The sequence below is a fragment of the Corvus brachyrhynchos genome, unplaced genomic scaffold (assembly GCF_000691975.1).
Source record: "Corvus brachyrhynchos isolate BGI_N302 unplaced genomic scaffold, ASM69197v1 scaffold17, whole genome shotgun sequence".
Lineage (NCBI taxonomy): Eukaryota > Metazoa > Chordata > Aves > Passeriformes > Corvidae > Corvus > Corvus brachyrhynchos.
The window spans coordinates 12,241,085-12,259,591 of NW_008240046.1; the positions used below are offsets into that span (position 1 = coordinate 12,241,085).

Genomic DNA, 18,507 nt, shown 5'->3' on the forward strand with positions numbered 1-18,507 from the left:
GAAGCACACAGACCTGAGGCCTTTGCGTACTGTGGTTGTACTGGCTGTTGGTGGAAGCAACGCTGTGTCTGGCTTCTATGGTTTTATTGCAGACAGACCTTACAGTATTGGATATACCTTAAAATCACTGAATTTGGAAGTGGTGGGAGAATCGTCACAAAGTACTTTTCAGCGTTCAGAGGGTGTAAAGAAAAACTTGAAAATATGAACTATGTGAACATTAAAAATTCAGGAATAGATACCTTCCTCAGAATCTATTTTAAAAGACAAATAGCAGGATATTTTGTTTGGACAGAAGAGGTGATCAGTAGTGCACTCATCATGAGCCCAATACACATTCCAGATACTGAGAAATAAAATAGGGATAATTTCCTAGGTGTTAATGGAAGGTTTATTGTTTGAGAATATCTGATGATCATCAGCATCACCTCCATAACACAGCTGGCTTCAAAAAGCTTATATTTAATACAAAAGGCTTGTATTTAATCTCTTTGCGGAAAGGAGGTTTGATTCTTTACTCCTTTCCTGCAGCAGATAGTACGGATTTGGTTTTACTGTGCCCCTTCTTTCTAATGTTTAAATCCACTGATTTTTTGAGCTAGGTTATGGACTTCAAATATTACAAGTGTCTGTTTCTGTTCTTCACATTCACATCCTCAGATCAGTTTTCATATTAAGATATCATAAATAGTTTATTTATCATCTAAGAACAATGCAATGACAGATGATTTAAAAAACACCTTGAAATCTATGTTTGGATAGGAAATTAAAACTTATAAGAAATAACTTCACTTTTATTTGCAGAAAAATAAGTTGGTTTTAGAAAATTTAGCAGCTAAAAATAAGAGGCTTGATCATATGCCACAGTCTTGTGTGCTCTCCCACCATGGAAAAACACTTATGTGGGGCACCACTGCACAGAAAGCCACCTGGCAGAGCGTACATCATTGTGTGAATGAGGCAAACCTTTACTGATGGAAACATGAGAGAAGCTGGGCACACAATCAGTAATGCTGGGGGCCTGTCTTCAACAGATGTGTCCTAGCGGGAGAGCCGTCCTTGTGACACCACTGATGCACACTTCCCTTTCCATGAGAATGGGATACATGTCCCTCTACCTCACCTTGCTCTTCTTGGGTAACTTGGATAGCTTAATTCCCAGTTTCTGTGAAGATCTCTCATGCACAGCCTGGAAATAGTAGATGAGCGTGGCTTGAGGACATGTTAATTTGCAAAGAATGAACATAATAGGAATCCCTAGTAGGTGGACAAATTGCCTTTGGTATTTTTTTAATGCTACTTTCTCCTTCCTCCTGTAGTGCTCATGCTCAGGGTTGCATGCTTGTCATTCTCTACTGTAACTGAGATGCAGGTGAAGAATGACTTGAGGAGGGATTCTACCTTTGAGGTTATACAGCATGTCATTCTGATCCAAACTGGAATTTAGGAACATAACAGTACTTAACAGTGAAAACAATAGTAGTAATAAGTAGTAACACAGGAGAAGTACATGAATACTGGCCCACACATCAAAAAACCTACTTTTAAGAAAAAATAGACATATTTTAACCTTATGCAGAAGTCACTTTAAATATGTTCTAGAAGACTTATATTCTCTGGAAAGTAGCTTTAAAGTCTTTGAATTATTAACCTCAGCAGCCATTCTTTCCAAAAGTCAGATTTTTTTTACCTGATTTTGATGTGATTAAATTACATTAGAGTTAAAAAGTACTTAAAAAATGAAATTTTCTTAGCTCAAGTTTTAGATAACATTTGATTCATATTGGGGCATGTTTCCGTGACTCTCCCTGTCCCACAGTATAGTGAATTTTAGTATAATACAAAAATTAAAGCTTCAGTTAGTGTCGTGATGGGATCACTTCGTATGTGATTCAGGTCTTAAAGCCAACTGACAAATGAACTCTAAGGGAACAACCATATTGTCTTTATAGTGTCCCACCTGTAAAAGCAGTTTAAACAGTTACTCTAGAATGTCTTTTAAAGTGCACAGTCCTACAAAATCTGTTCCCAAATATTCTAAGACTACAGGTGACTTCTGGAGGTATTATACCTAAGTGTCAGTTAACAAACCTGGGTAAAGTTCTATTCATGAACTTGCAAATCAAATCACTGGGGGAAAAAAATCTAACAAAAGAAAGGACTTCTACAGGCCGTGAGTGCCGTTACTACTGCAGTGCTTCAGTACAAAGATTTTTCCACGCTGGGAAAAAGCCAAGAAGGTTCTCTATAGAGGGGAAAAATATTTCCTGCATCTTAGAAATCTTTATGATAGTCTTATTTCTAGTCCATTGGGTTAACTGAAGCGACATGCCAAGAACTTGAAAGAAGTTTAATTCTTGAAATTCACTTCTTTGTACCCATGAAGAAATACCCCAGGAACTATGCAGTTCATTGTAGATTCATACCTGGTTACCAGAATTGTAGTATCACTTAATTCTGACCAAAGGCTTGAAATGGTTAATTTAAAATTAGTGGTCATTTAAGGTTGACTTTGTATTAATAATATAATTATGGAAGTTCCATCTCCCAGTGTTCGTGCAGTAGCTACACCTGTAACTCCATAAGAAATGACTAATGTTCTAGGATGAGAACTGTTTATACACCAGGATTGTAAGGTGTATAAGGCCAGTTGCTGACCACAAACATAATGGGATTTACAAAAATTGCTGGCTATAATTGATTGTGGGATTTTGGTGAGTAACTGGGGGATGAGGAGAAGCTTTGCAGACCTCACATGTACATGAAGGAATTATTTTCAGATTTTTATGGTTTTATAGTAAAGATTTGTTTCAGCTGTTCTATATCTGGTTTTGAAAAGTGTATAGAAAAGCATGATTTGGATCATTATTTAGTAGTGCTTTAAAGGAAAAATTGTTACTGAAGTAGAATAGGAAATGAAATCTAGCGATGCTTTTTAAAAGCTGGATAATTTATTCTCATGAAATGTTGCAGTGCCTATGACAGAGTGCCCAGGATGTTAATCATTGTGGGCTGTTGCTATAGGATTTGTCATAGAGTAACAAAGAGTCATCAAACATGATAAGCAAAAATTGTCACTCTTTTTTCAAATACAAACATATAACAAACCATGTATTTGTTTTCACAGGCTTCCTTATATCATCACTATTCAACAGACAGAGGCCTGGACAGGCCCTCTAGGTAAGAAATACCATCTATTATTTCAGCAGACACAGCTTATCCAGCCTGAGGGTCTTCTTTTGGACCTGAAATCAGCAGATTTTGTGAAGAGTCAGATTTTAGCATTCACCTTGTTAGCTACTGGCAAATTAGATGCTTGGAGAGGGTGTTCATTTTGATATGGAGGTATAATTTTATTATAGTTTTACAAGGACTTAGTGTTTACATTCAAAATAAACCACATTGTGTTCTGTGTCTTTCCACTACCATCCCTGAGCTTCTTTCTGAACAGCAGTGATTTATCCTTTACCCTTACTGCCTGCAGCATATTCTGTGCTGTTTTCCTAAGCATGCTGCCCTGACTGTTCTTGATCTCTTTTTCCTATCTTTGTACTTAAATTCTAGCTTTCCAAAAAATAGTCTAAAGAAACTTGATGCATATATTTCAGAGAAAATGGCATTGTAATTTTGTAAAACTTTAAAACAATCAGGTTAAGAACAAATTCATCTTTTCCCTGTGAAGTAGGCTGTAAGATGTGTGAGACCAGTGCTTCTTCCTGTTACGTGTTTTTCATCTATTTGTTCTGGCATTTTTAAATCTATAAACCAATAATATAATTATGAGCTTACTTATTAAATTCTGAATTCTGATCTCAGAATCAGACTGCTACTGATGCTGCTTTTTTTCTGTAGTTCTGCAAGTACTGCGAGTGACTACAGAAAACGAAGGAAGTCAGAACCTGCTGTAAGTCATCAGAGGGCACACAGTGATCAGAACGCAAACAGACCTAACCTGGGCTGTACAGACACACAGGGCCCATGTACCACCCTTAGGAAGCCTTTAACTAGCTCATCTCCTTCTTCTCCATCAAGGGCAAAAGGTAAGAGGAGACCATATTAGTTGGCAGAAAACTGCTGATGATGTGTTGTACAATATGTTGGTAGCAACTGCCTCCTATCACCCGGTGCGTTGCCCCAGGGGATGTGATGTGAAGCAACAGCTTTGGATCTTTCATGAAAGGCTGGCTTGTTTATTCTTATGTGCATAATTTTCACCTGAAAAGCTGGATTTATAACAAGGATTTTCCGGTGTCAACTGCTTGTTCTAACTTGTTCTTTCTAAAAAGAAAATTGACTAAATGAGGACTATTAATTCCACCACAATATATAAACCCTAACATTTTTATTATCTCTACTTCTCTCTTATTAGATTGTTGTGATTTTGAAACTAGTTTTATTATATTGAGAAAGTAAATCAAGACAAATAACCTATGAGATTAAAGATGTGTTTCCAGGACAGTAGACCTTTTAAATCCATAGCTGATGTCTTAGACATTGTCAGGTATCAGGACCTAATGTAATCATAGTTATCAATTAATATCCATAGTTATCAGGACCTAATTTAATCAAGAAAGCATCTATAGTCTGATTTTTTATTTTCTAAATCCTTGGAAGTATTGAGTACAGCTGATGCAATCTAACTAGCTTATTTTTGGCAAGTAAATCACCATCCTGTTACTGTTTTCCACATCTCTCCAGGAAAGAGATCAGAGAGTCAGTTGTTCATTTGGATTTGGAGATGGGTTTTTTACAAAGACAAAAGGCTTCCAGTAAAACATACATTAGAAGTAATATATAAAGTAATACTATGTACAATATGTCTCCTTCTGTTCAAATTATTATTCACTCAATTGCTCTATTTTGTAGCTATACTAATCAGTAAACCTCTGTAAAAGTAAATTCCCAGTGAAAAGAACATAAAATCCAGGCTGCAACAGAATGTGTCAAAGAAAAGCAATGAGGAATATTGAGAGTGAGGTGGTTGAAAAGCAAATGTATTTTAAACCCAGTGTTATAGTAGCAATTTTAACAGTGGATAAACTCATCTATTTGGTGTACCAGGCCAGGCAGTACAAGGTTGATAAACTCCATTTACCTGCATGTGCCTTTGACTCCATTACCAGTAACAAGCACTAAGCATGACTTAAAACACTTCCTGTGTTTGAAAATCCTTTCATTAAGTATATCTTCCACAGCCAATTAGCTTTCAGAAGGTGACATTCTGTTCTCTCCCAGCTTTATGACCCCTGTAGAATGTTAATTTTTCTTGAAATTAACCAATTTGTTAAAGAAGGAGCACATTATAAACTGTTTGATCAGCATGAATGTTGAACTCAAGTGTTTCCGTTTCAGATCTAGATTCAGTTTTTGTAGAAAGCAGACTGAGCTGTTTGAAGCAGCCTTCCTGAACTGAATGTTGCCACTTGAGACCATTCTTGAAAGTTCAGTGGAATTATTAAAGACCACCTTTCCAAATTTGTCTCATAGTGTCTTCTAGATCTACCATGTGCATAAAAATGTCTTAAAGCTTGGAAACTCAGGCCTTTGTTATGGAAGTCAATCTAAGGATTATTTTTACTTCTACTTTCTGGTTAGGCTCAGTAAACTGATGCACCTTCCTTTACACTTGTATAGCATTTCCTGAGCTGCCTTGTTCTGCCCTGCATGAGCTGTACAAAACACCACTCCCTTCAGTGCTGTCACACAGGGGAGGAGCAGGCTACCTGTGAATGACTAGGAGAAATTTCCTATTTGATCTGATATAAATATTTATCTTTATTTTAACTTAGAATATGCAGGTGCAGTGAACTCTTGAGCATTATACAGGTTAAAAATCCTAAACAACTTTTTCAGAATGCCTAAGTGGAAAAGTCAGTATTTTCCTGAGGTCTAGATTTGTTGTTTGGCTTCATCTTTAAATCCTTTGCAGCTTTTATTGTCTGTTGACCTGCTTAAAGCTCCCAATTAATCCCCAACTAATGCTTGCTTTCTTGTGTTGCTTTGATGGCAGGGGCTGTGGAGGAGATAACATCTCCATAATTAATATGGAATTCTTTTCGTTGTTCACATTATCATGAGGGCATTTTTGCAGCTGGAAAATAACTTAATTATGAGCTCTGCTGTCCTAGGCTGTAACAAACTATGTACTGACCTAAGTCGATAGATGCACTAATTGCTATTTCTTTTCTAGTCTTTCTAATACTGATGCTAATTCCAACTTTCTGAATCTTTTAATTTCTGGCAATGTCTCTTTTTTACCATGCTGCTCTATGGATTATAAAGGTGGGGATATTAGCAAAGTATATCCATCCCTTTTAAGTTACTCGGTGCACAACCACAACACCTCAAATGAATTAGATTACTGTAGCACTTACAGACAACATTTAGCTGTTCCAAATGATTCAAGAAGAGCAACCAGCTACAAGAATGGGTGGCAAATGACTCGCCAAAATGCAGAAGTCTGGAGTAGCACAGAGGAAACTGCTTCTCCAAAGAGGAAATCTCGTAGCTGCGATGACCTGTTAACTGATGATCGCGATAGCTATCCCGATGCACAGGCCAAGGCTGAAAGCATGGGCTCTCTGTTATGTGAGGAGGACTCCAAAGAAATTTGCTCAATGAACTGGAACTCACCATATGTTGAGGGCCGTGGTAGTGGTAGGTCAAGAGTTCGTCACAGATCTGCACATGATGCTCCAGGTTTCCTGAAGATGTACAAAAAGATGCACCGCATCAATCGCAAGGACTTGATGAATTCTGAGGTGATTTGTTCTGTCAAGTCCAGAATACTGCAATATGAAAAAGAACAGCACAAAGGTATTCTTCAAGGATGGAGAGAGTCTTCTACTGAGGAGGTGCCCAGAGACATGGTGCCAACCAGAATATCAGAGTTTGAAAAGTTAATTCAGAAATCAAAATCAATGCCGAACCTTGGTGATGACATGTTGTCAAGTGTTGCATTAGAGCCTCCTAAAAATGGCTTGTGTCCAAAGAGGCGATTTTCTATTGAATCCTTGCTGGAAGAAGAAACTCCAGTCAGACATCCCTCTCAGGTACAACGGAGCTACAAGTCTAAAACCCTGGTGCCAATTCATATTGAAGTGACCAGTGATGAGCCACAACGATCTCATATAGATTTTTCAGACAGCGATCAAGATGGAGTGGTTTCTGATCTCAGTGACTTTATCCAGATAGAGGGTTCATCCTTTTGTAGTGAAAGTGACTTTGATCACTTTTCCTTCACTTCATCTGAAAGCTTTTATGGATCAGGCCATCACCACCACCACCATCACCACCACCACAGGCATCTCATCAGCTCCTGCAAAGGCCGATGCCCAGCATCCTACACCCGCTTCACCACCATGCTAAAACATGAAAGGGCTAAGCAAGAAACCACTGAAGATCCAAGGAGACAGGAAGCAGAATCTGGCCTCTCTAAGATAGCATTCCTAGTCAGTCCAGTGCCTTTCCGGAGGAAAAAAAGTGCAGCTCCTAAAAAACAAACTGACAAGAAAAAATGCAAGTCATCCGTGTTTGAAGCACTAGATTCTGCACTTAAAGACATCTGTGACCAAATTAAAGCTGAAAAAAGGCGGGGAAGCTTGCCTGACAACAGTATATTACACAGACTTATTACTGAGCTGCTTCCAGACATTCCAGAAAGGAATTCATCTCTTAAAGCTCTGAAAAAGAGTCCCACGCACCAGCCTTTTCATCCACTGCCTCAAGATGGTGCTATCCATTGTCCACTGTACCAGAATGATTGTGGAAGATTACCTCTTAGTGCCTCTTTTCCAGACATGGATGCAACTAACAACAATGATAGTGCACTGTGTTTCCAAGGTGGATTAACTTTCTTCCTCTGTCCTTGTGATTGACTTATCCAACCTTACTCCCTGTGTTTCCCGCCCTTTCTCATTCCACTTTGTGTCTTCTATAAGAAGCTTTCATCCCACAAAATTCTTAGTGAAGGACATCATTTTCACATAGGTGTTGAGGGTAGATAAATTTGCTGTCTATTCACAAAGTACAGTAATCAGGACAACTGAAGTACCAGTGCATTTCAGTTAATTGATTATTAGTTCTATAAATTATAATGATGTTATTAAGCAATGAATTCAGGCATCATAAGATGCTGGTCAAACTGAAAACAATATGCAGATAACTCTCCCTTTATTACTAAGAAAAAAAGAATCTGCATCTAAAATGTGCTGTACTACATAATTTTGTTAAACATAAGTGATTAAAATGCTGTTAATTCTGCCAGTATCACAGAAAATTGATTCTGTTTTCTTATGAATCTGCTGCTTTGCATTACTTTTTGTGAATAGATGTGAAGGTCATTTTAGGAAGTTTCCATTTCCACTGTTCAAACAATACAATTTCCAATTTCTGTGGCAGCAAAATTAATTCTTTTCATAGAATTTCAATATGTCTGTGAAATTTTGCGAAATTTCCTAGCCTCTTAGAAGGAAATTTCTCAATAATCAAAACTTGAATGAAATTGTCAGGGTATGACCAATCTGTTTCTAAAATTACTGCTTTGAGGTGTTTCGTTTGTTGCTCTGGTTCTTTTTTTTCCCTTTTTTTTTCCAAAAAAAAAAAAATTGCTTGAAAGATATTCTTGCAATCCCAAACGGATGTAAGAGAGAATGTCTTTAAAACATAAATTATGCAATATTTGATCAGACCCATCTTATCCTTATTCTCACATATTTTTGTGTAGCTTTTTGAAGCTGTTACCATCTCTTCTTAGCTAGTTAGAATAGACATATTTACAATAGAAAATTTGGTAAAAAAACAGCTATAAAATGCAGTTCAGAGTTGAATTAGTCATACTTGAGGCCTGATCATGATTAACCCTGTCAGATAGTACTACATGGTGAGACTGCAGTTGTTGAAAAATGTGCTGGTCACATATTATAGTTGCTAAATGAGAATTTTCCAGTCCGTGAAAATGAGGAAATCCATAGTGTAAAGTAAATGTGGATTTCTAATAGCTTTTGCAGCTATGAAGGAGCCTGGCATGAGGAAAGCAATACACTCTGTCAACATTAATATCCCTGAAGTAGCATGGAGAATGAGTAAAGCAGAATATTCCTTTCGTTTGCATTAGCACCAGTCATGGCTGAGCTCTACTTCTAATCAAGTTTCGTGTTTTGTTGGACCTGTGTGCCAGCCACACAGAGACCTGGAGGTCATAGATGACTGAAAACTACCAATATTGACTGCATAAGGAGCTGTAGAAAAAAAAAAGGAAATTGTTTGTCCTAAAACTTCTGCCTTTTCACTTCTTTCCCACCCATATTCTTCTCTTACTGCTAGGAATTAAAAAAAAAAAAAATAGATATGTTTGGAGTCGTTGTATCTTTAGGTTTATGCAGTGGGCATCCATCTTCATTCACGAACACATGCCATATCAAAAAAGCTGTCCAGATGTGGGGCTGTGATATACTTGTTGGGAATGACATGCTTGCAACCAACAGCATAAATAATAAAATTATCTCATCTCTTTGCCTCCATTGCATTTATCAATAGCCTCTTTTGTGGCCTAGCCAACAACCAATTAGAATGGATTTAATGCTTTCAGTTCTTTTTTTTTGTTCCACTTGTATTTCTTTAGAAATGTGTGAGCTTGGTAACAACAGATTGTGGGAGTGAAGTAAAAGGAAGACAAACATAAATCGCATTTCCACTAGAAGGTACCACTGCGGTAGTAGGAGACTAAAACAGTACTTCTCAGAAGTTAAGAGGCAGTTCATTAAACAGTTCTATTTTCATTTCACATTGGCAACTTGCAGAGCTATAGGGTGTATAAGATTTTGATTTTTATTCTTATTAAAACATGAGAAGATATTCACCATCTTGTAATAAACATTGGTAAACTGTGCTTTAGAGAAGTCTGCCACATAGATTGGTAAGTAATATGATTTGTATTCCATCTCTTAAAACAGAATTGTTTTTGTGAAGTAACATCCTTTTAAATTCCCTTGTGCTGCCTAACATGTGCCCCTGGTAAAGTAGAAATGCATCTTAGATCACTTAGGAGGAAACAATGTTTCTTCACATTTTCTCATTGAAGCATGCTTGAATCATGTGTTGTGCATGTAATTATGTGTTTATAGTGTTGGCATTTCAAAACAGTGTCATGAAACCTGATGAAGTCCCAGTACTGCTGTCATGTCTTCCACTTGGCCCAGTAGGGGAGCATTCCTTTTCACAGTGAGGCATAAATATGCCCTCTCAATCCTCTATCATATAGTTTCCTCTGCTCTGGATCAGAGGACAGCCTTAGCCTTTGCTTAAAGTTAGTATTCTTTTTTTCCTTTAAAGGTGCACTTTACCATCATATCATGTGCTTTGCTTTCTATTAAAGGTAAAACAATAGATTTCAATATCTTTTCACCCCCCTAAATGAAACCAAGCAGCATCACAGATTTGAATGGTTTTGTTTATTGTAGTTTCACATAATTTCTGTTTTCAGTAGACCAGGAGTCTCCTGGAAGCTATTCTTCTGCTTTCACTGATGTGGGACGATGTACTCCAAGGGAGAGAAGAGGAACTACAGACAAAGAGGTAGTGAAACAACATTAAATAACGCAGCAATATCCACGTGGAAAATTGGTAACATATTTGAGACAAGTTTTGTGTTGGTTGTAAGACACTATAAAAATGCAGACCAAAGGAACAGTTACTTATCATCATACAGATCAGCATCTTCCTTTTTCATTAAGGAGATTGTTACTTCAAGAAATTAAGTAATATCAAGCTTTGTAAGATAAGCAGTTTTCTTCTATTTATTATTAAATAGACCTGGACATAAATTCACTAGTCATTGATCAGCTCTGTCAAAGCTAAGGGGAGTGCGTGTTTGGAACAGATAAAAAGAACAGATGTGACTGGGGAAAGGCTCTTTAGAAACCCGAAGTGTTACCCAAAGAAACTGCCTTGGTAGTTTCAAAACTGATACAAAACATCTATATTTCACCATTATTTTTGTTTGGAAGGCAAACCACTGCTGTTAATGGATTAGACAAAACTACTTATCCTAAGAGCAGTCTCTAACATCTGTAGCAGTTGGTGACTGTAATTAGATACTGATTGCTTGTAGTAATGCTTTGGAAGAGGAAATGGAAGCAAGCATACCACCTTTAAAGGAACACAAAGTATCACTGAAAAGTACTTATTGAAAAATAAAGTATATTATTCCACATCTTAAGAATGCTTATAGACCTATAACTATAAATGCTCTCCAAACAGGCTTCATGGATTTTATCAAATTGTAAAGTACATTTAAATTAACCACCATCTACAGACCATTGATTGTTAACAATTTCAGTTGATTTTTTTAAAATATTGCACAAAATAATGGCAGCATAAAAGATTACTATATTTTAATTGCTAATATATAAGATTTTGCTAAGATTTTGCTCTGGGCTATCTATGGTAAATGGTGGTATGGTTAGAACTGAATTCAGATCCATTTACACCCCACTGACATGTTTATATTGCTGCAATTTGATTTAAAGTCTGATTTTTTTAAAGAAAGACTTTTTATTACAAAATACAGGCTAACAAAGTTCCAGGAGCCATATTGTGTGTTTCTTTTAAAGAATCTAATGACATAGAAAGTCATCTTTCAATTTGAAAATACATAAAATACTTAAAAAGGCTATTTTTAAGATCACTTTAAAAGGTTTAAAAATATGAAAGGGGAAAGGCATCTCTATTTCCAGCACATTTTGTGCATTTCAAAGTATTTTGTATTTAAACAGCTCCACTGTTCTTTTAATATTACCCCCTTTCTTCTGTTATTTGCTTTAGTAGTTACAGTACCAGCTGTACCAAAATCAGGAAAGACTGAAAAGGGCTTAGCTACAGTTGATATGAATACCCCCTCCTGTCTAAAAGACTGTTTTTAATAAGAGCAACAAACAGAAAAATGCTTTTAAATTTAGGCTATCTTATTTGAAGGAGATCTGTAACGGAAAATTGCTTTAGTATTGCAAAATTCAAGTTGGCAGGATCCCTGTAATAACTTTAGGGACTTTTTATTGTAGTGAAGACAGCACTCTAGGTATGTGAGATTAGCTAGTCTTAAAATGACAAGAAGGGAGAGAACCCAGTCAAGAACACCTGCTCTGGAATAAAGGTAAAATGCAAAATTTACAAGTGTCCCTTTTTATTCCTGTCATAAAAAGATGTGCACCGTTACATCATTACAAATAGTATCTCTCAGAAATAGCATAATCAGCTCATTCTAGTCACTAGTACATCCTAGAGAGCCATTTTTTAGAACATGGCAATGTTACCTGTGCAAGTACTTGCAGAGGAAGACTAAATCACTTTACCAAATACCCTTGTGTGGTACTGCTTATCACTTCTTGCACCTTCCTCTGAAGTATCTGGTCCTGGCTGCTTGTCAGATGCAGACAGTCCATGAGTGAAGCTGTTGGGTCAGATCACAGTGCATATTTTCATCACAGCTTTGAAAACAGTAAAAGTGTGTCAGCCATACAGGTGAGGAGAGTTAGGGCTGTTCTACAGGTTTAATTTTGAAATGATATTGAGCTTACACATACTTGGTGATAGAAGTTGATGAATGTATGAAAGAAATGATACAATGTGATTGTCTGTGATAGCAGGAGAGCTGCACAGATGACTCAGATCACCTCCAGTTCTGTGCTTTCTTAAAACTGTGAATGTAATTATAGAAATTAAAAATATTCCAACCATTTCCAGCTGTCAGAGTGTATATATATATATATATAAACATAATTCATCATTTGCAATTGAAATTAGCCTAAAGATAACAGAAAAGGCACCTAAAATACTACAGGATATTAAGTATGTGTATTTATGTTGTACCTAGAGATCTAGTTGACTACAAGTCACATTGACATAGTTAACTTTTTTATTTACTTTAGTGCTTCTCTTAAAGTTGAAGAGTAGTCTGCATTAAAATTTAGCTATTTCCGTTTTTAGAACACTTAAGTCCCAAACACCTAACTGCCTTAAAAAAGAAAGCCATATATTTAACTGCCTCTTTCTGCAAGAACCACTGTAAAGCTCATCCTTTTCTTTTTGGATCTTGGTCACCTTTTTAGAAGTTGAAACACATTTATCATATAGTAATACTACCTGAATGTATTAATCACTTTGCCTATTTTTCAGAAACTGCCAGCTAGAGCTGTATATGACTTTAAAGCTCAAACTCCTAAGTAAGTACTAGACTATTGTTCATTTAAGAATTCCTATTTCAAGCAAACTCTTTCTACCACTTAACTGGTGTTTGAGCCAGTTTCAACAGCAAATGCCATGGACATGAGGACCCTGCTTGCTGTCACAGTAGTCCCTGCATTAGCAAACTGTGTGAGAAGTTACTTTGTAATAAAAATGTCTTCAATTACTATATTCTCCATTGCATCTGTTTGAACATATGAATAGCTGTACATCTTCAGCCTTCTAGAGCACCGGTTGTGAGGGACACCCACTGAATGCTCTTTGTTTCTTGTGAATTACATTAAGGTGACAGAGAGTAAAGTGCTTTAAATATGGTCATAGATAATGAGTTTATCAAAGGTCTGTATAATGCTTCAGCATCTTCCTGTCTGTCTTAATATACACAGGCTTTCTGCAGGATGTGACATGTCACATACCAACACAAAAAGCAGTGGTCCGTAACAAAAACAAGATTGGGAACCACTAATTCAGGATATGAGAGAGTCAAAGTAGAATGTCTACATTTCATTTCTGCTGTTGTTACAATGATCATTTAAACATTCTTTAGATTGTTTAAATTTAAACAATCTTTAGATATGGCCAAACATTGACACTAGAATTACATTAGCTCTGTCTAGGACAAAACTCACAACTGAAATTACCAGAGCAGCACATCAGCTCTTGAAAAACCAAATGGATGGTACAGCAAAGATCTCCCAAGCCAGGATCTGAAAATATTCTTAATGATTTTAAAAACTCCCTTATTTTGATATCTAACATTTAACATATCACAGTCTCTGAGTATCAAGAAATGATGAGGACATAATCCTGTGTTCTTCATGCTTCTGCATTGCTGTCTTGAAAAAAAAAGTGTAGAGCAGAAGCATGGGATTTATAAATGCAAGTAATTTGATTTTATATGGTATGATCAACTGGTAAATGTACCACAGCTGTGACACTTTTTCTTCAAATGTTTAGTTGTTACATTCTGTTTCAGTTCCAAACTGTAAAGATCTCAGGAGCCATGCAGGGAGAAGAGTTAAATGTAAAGCTATAAACATCTGATATAAATAAATTTGTTACAGAGAGCTGTCCTTTAAGAAAGGAGATACTGTCTATATCCTCAGGAAAATTGATCAAAACTGGTATGAGGGTGAGCACCATGGAAGAGTTGGAATATTCCCAATTTCTTATGTTGAGGTTTGTTCTCTGTTTTAATTCCTTTACTTAATTTGGGTAATAGGTCCACAAACCACATGAGAATGATGAAAATCTGGTTTTTCTTTTTCCTTAGAAACTTTTTCCCCCAGAAAAAGCACAGCCTGCCAGGCCACCTCCCCCTGCACAGATTGGAGAGATTGGAGAAGCTGTTGCCAAATATAATTTCAGTGCAGACACAAATGTGGAGTTATCACTTAGAAAGGTACAGTTGAGAACTATCTTCCATCAAAATACTGTTATAGTGTCTCCTGCTACACCGAATCAATAAATGCATAAATACTGTGCTTTGGTGCACTCTACATGCAAGATTTGCAATGCACAAAACTATATATACCACGGTAGGAAATTCTTGACATAATAGCTTGTTGGCTTGCAGTCTGTCTCAGCTATCTGCAAATAGTGTAAATGTGTTGTGCCTTTAATTTGGATTGTGGCAGAATAGCATAAGCAATTATCTGCTAACTGCCCAGCTAAATTTTGAGTTTGCACTTCCATTATCTTAAGGTTTTAAATACAGAATAAATAGAAAATTACAGAAGACAGATACAAGAAAAAGCCTCAGATATATTTTTGTGAATGTAAATATTTCATTTAATAACAGTTCTCTGTTTGTAATGTTCTATTATCTTTCCTGTGCACATCCTGGTGACTATACTGAACTGCACATGAGCAAAATAACTTTAATTTCTGAAGTTTGTTAGACACTGGACTGTTAACACTGTAGAGAAACTTATTATTGCAGATATTAAATACTTGAGCATAAGTAGTGTGTACTTTTCATCCACTGGGAAGTTCTGCCCGTTACATTTTTCTTTTTTTTAAGAATTAGAGTTCATAGAAGCTTTTCAATGGTTTGTTTTTATTTTGAACAAAAAAGTAAGGCTAGAGATGTTTGTTGCTGACCTAGAGCCTAATCCAGCACTACTGAAAGTAACGGGTGTTTTTTACTCATTTGAAAGTAGTAAATGTCAAAGAGGTCTAAAAAAAACCCAGGAATAGGAACTTAGAGAAATTAGGGGTTGGGGTAATTCGATGTTTTGTTTCTTTTTAAAATTAGCTTTTGTGGTTTTTGTGGTGATCATAATCTTGACAGCCCAATTTTGGTTTGTTTGAAAAGCTGACTTGCACTGGTTTTCTTTTGTTCCATCTCACTAAAGACAGTTGTAGTGAACTCCACACATCAACTAGAGAAACAAAAAGAAACCCAAAATTTCAATTTCTACAAAAACAGTGTCTCTAAAAACAGTGAGGCCCTACCCATTTTACACAGGAAAAGCACTTCTTTCTCTCGTATTTCCAGTAGACTCACTTTTTAGTTCTCTACCTCCACTTATTCCAGTTTTACTGATAACAAAGCACTTGCATGGACTTCATTGTTTAACTTTTATCACTCTTAAGAAAACATGGGCATAGCTGTTGCTGTTGCATATTATCACTGGGGCATTAGCTAGCAGTTTGACCAACAATTAAAACAGGTTATGTTCCAAAGAGAAGTGTTAATGTTAATCTCCCAAGTAAGAGGAGGGGACTACATGAGATTCCCCTCAGATAAAAGAACAGCCTTTTCAGTCCATGCCTAACCCCTCATTTTACTGGGATGGTAGTTTTATATACGGTTATTATCAATGGGAGGAAAAATGGGAAAATGGAGATGATGCTAAAGACTGATGGGAAACAGAATTGCAGGGAAAATACTATTATGTGGTAAAATAATACCTGTTATGTACAGAATTAACTTCCAATGTATGTGCTGATAACTCATTTTCATAATGCATTTCAGGGAGACAGAGTAATTCTTCTTAAGCGAGTTGATCAAAACTGGTATGAAGGTAAAATACCAGGAACCAACAAACAAGGCATCTTCCCTGTTTCCTATGTAGAAGTCATCAAAAAGAATCCATCAAAAAGTGTTGATGACTATCCCGACCCTCCAATACCCCAAAGCTATTCTAGTGACAGAATACATCATTTAAGTTCAACTAAGGTAAGGATTTTCTGATGTTAGCTGCCACCCCTAGAGTGGGTTTAGAGGGACTTGTAATTTTTTTCTTAACATAATACATAACTTAGGCATTAAGTACACAACATTTTCTTTCTTGCACAGGTAGAATTGCATTACTATGTTGTTAATAAATTATTTTTAATAGACAAGTGTGTCTCATATTTTGCCAGGATTTATCCTCTCTCCTTCATTGGCTATTACATTATTTTTAGTAGAACCAGGCAAAATTTGGGCAGAAAAGTCAAGTCAATAGAGAAAAATTTATTTGGGAACCTTAGCAAGAATTTGAGCATTAAGGGTATGTATAGCTGCCTTTTAGTAGTACAATGTGAAGACATTCCCGTAGCACAGCTGTCCTAAAAGCCGACAGTTCCATAAGCGTGCAAGACACACCTTGCCAAGAGCAGTTCAGTACCATTTGAAGCAAAGGAGAACAGCCAGTGATTCTGTACCAAAACCTTCCTCCTTTTGCCATTCGCAGTCTTGGAGGAGGCTGTTGGTACATTCTTTGGAGCGGTACAAACTGACAGTATTGTTTCATTTAGGAGTGAGATAGATGATTGTCATCACATTGTCAATGAACTTGGATTCAGACCTTTATGGTTGTATATTGTTCACACCAGATGTGTATCGTAGGTTCCGAATTGTTTTCCTTCCTAGTCTAGATAACCATCACATATCATGCTACAGGATGCTTGTCTTGGGGTGACTTGTCTCAAACCGGGACAATGCTGCAGAAAGATTCCTGTGTTCTGGTTTATCATTCACTTGTGAGGCTTCACAGTCACCTGTGCGGGGAACACAACATTTTTGGCAGTGAAAGAAACTAAGGAAGCTTCTGCATACAAACTGTGCTTAGAATTAACATGTTATCAATTGTTTTGAACACTCAAGATGGGAACTTTTCTAGATCTTCCTCTTCACCTTTGTTGCTTATCTCTTCAGCATGGGCAGTAGGTTTTGTGTGTAATTATAAACTTACCCTGATTTTAATCCATGTTTCATTTGGTTTTGTCCCCTTTTCTACTTCTGTCTACTTGTATACTTGGTGGTCATTCACATGCTTCAACTTTGAAATAAGTTCCACATTTGCTTATTGCTTTGGGGTTGTAAAAAGCTACCAGAAGATGTCATTTATATGCAACGGTAGCCTCTGAAAATATTACTTAGGACTAAATATTAGTTTGGGACAGTTGCTAGAACAGGTCTTGTCTGGTTTTCCAGAATGTGTCACAGCAGAGAACTAGATCCTCTCTCTTCTATTACCACAAAACTGTTCAAGTAGCATCAAATTCTGTAGCTGCCAACTGAGGTATTCATAAGCTAGGGCCCCTTACTGTTACAGGAATCCAGAGGGTCCTGAAGGCAAGTCAAGAGTTTGAGGGAGCTTAAGTGCTCCATATTCCAGAGATGCCTCTCCCTATTTTCTATGGAGCAGGCTTGTCTCTAAGGTATCCTGCTAAAGTTCCATAATCCTTGTTGAGCACAGGTGGTGCTTCAGAGCATTTACATCCGTATTACAAAACTATCCTGCCATTATTACTAAGTTAGTTATTACTAAATTAGTTCATGAGGGAAGGAAATTGGTAGAAGCCTTCTTTTAACATAGGATACTTCTGCAGTGATAGGTGAAGAAAACCCCAAAACCACCAACTTCTACTGAGACTCTTAAACAGACATCTTTTTCCTGAATTCAGCTGTATTCAGAAATGGCAATACCATGAAGAAGACATGTTGTTCCTGACTACCTAGAAGAATTTCAGCAGTCCTGAAGGTGTTCTAGGGTTTACCACACTTTCTGATACCACTTTCCCTATTCCTTTGGAGTTTTTTACCACATATCTCTCCTTGTTGCTAGAGCAATTGCACTAAACTTGTCTGGCCTAATGGCAATAAAATAAATAAGCAAGTTTTGCTCTCCGTAACTTGGCCTAATCCATCTATATCTTTAGATCTAGCGCAGCTTATAGCCATGGGAAAGTAAAAATGGTGAAGTCTCCTCAGCAGTATTACTGACCTTAAAACCACAGGTTAGGGACACTTGTTTAAGAGGAAAGATGAGG

The 18,507-nt window shown here is 36.8% G+C and overlaps 1 protein-coding gene across 43 annotated transcripts in view; it reads left to right on the forward strand.

Moving 5' to 3' along the window:
• The window catches only part of SORBS2 (sorbin and SH3 domain containing 2), a 199,256-nt gene that overhangs the window by 165,370 nt on the left and 15,379 nt on the right, over positions 1-18,507 (forward strand). For 25 of the 43 annotated variants that reach the window (XM_017744439.1, XM_017744457.1, XM_017744438.1 and 22 more), the window contains 8 exons: positions 3,128-3,180; positions 3,853-4,040; positions 6,283-7,842; positions 10,484-10,575; positions 13,174-13,220; positions 14,307-14,421; positions 14,516-14,644; positions 16,223-16,426. In XM_017744439.1, coding sequence (XP_017599928.1) covers positions 3,128-3,180; positions 3,853-4,040; positions 6,283-7,842; positions 10,484-10,575; positions 13,174-13,220; positions 14,307-14,421; positions 14,516-14,644; positions 16,223-16,426 — 2,388 coding nt within the window. The remainder of the gene's footprint in view (positions 1-3,127; positions 3,181-3,852; positions 4,041-6,282; positions 7,843-10,483; positions 10,576-13,173; positions 13,221-14,306; positions 14,422-14,515; positions 14,645-16,222; positions 16,427-18,507) is intronic. The other 18 variants (XM_008641460.2, XM_017744471.1, XM_017744473.1 and 15 more) reach the window with 3 other exon arrangements.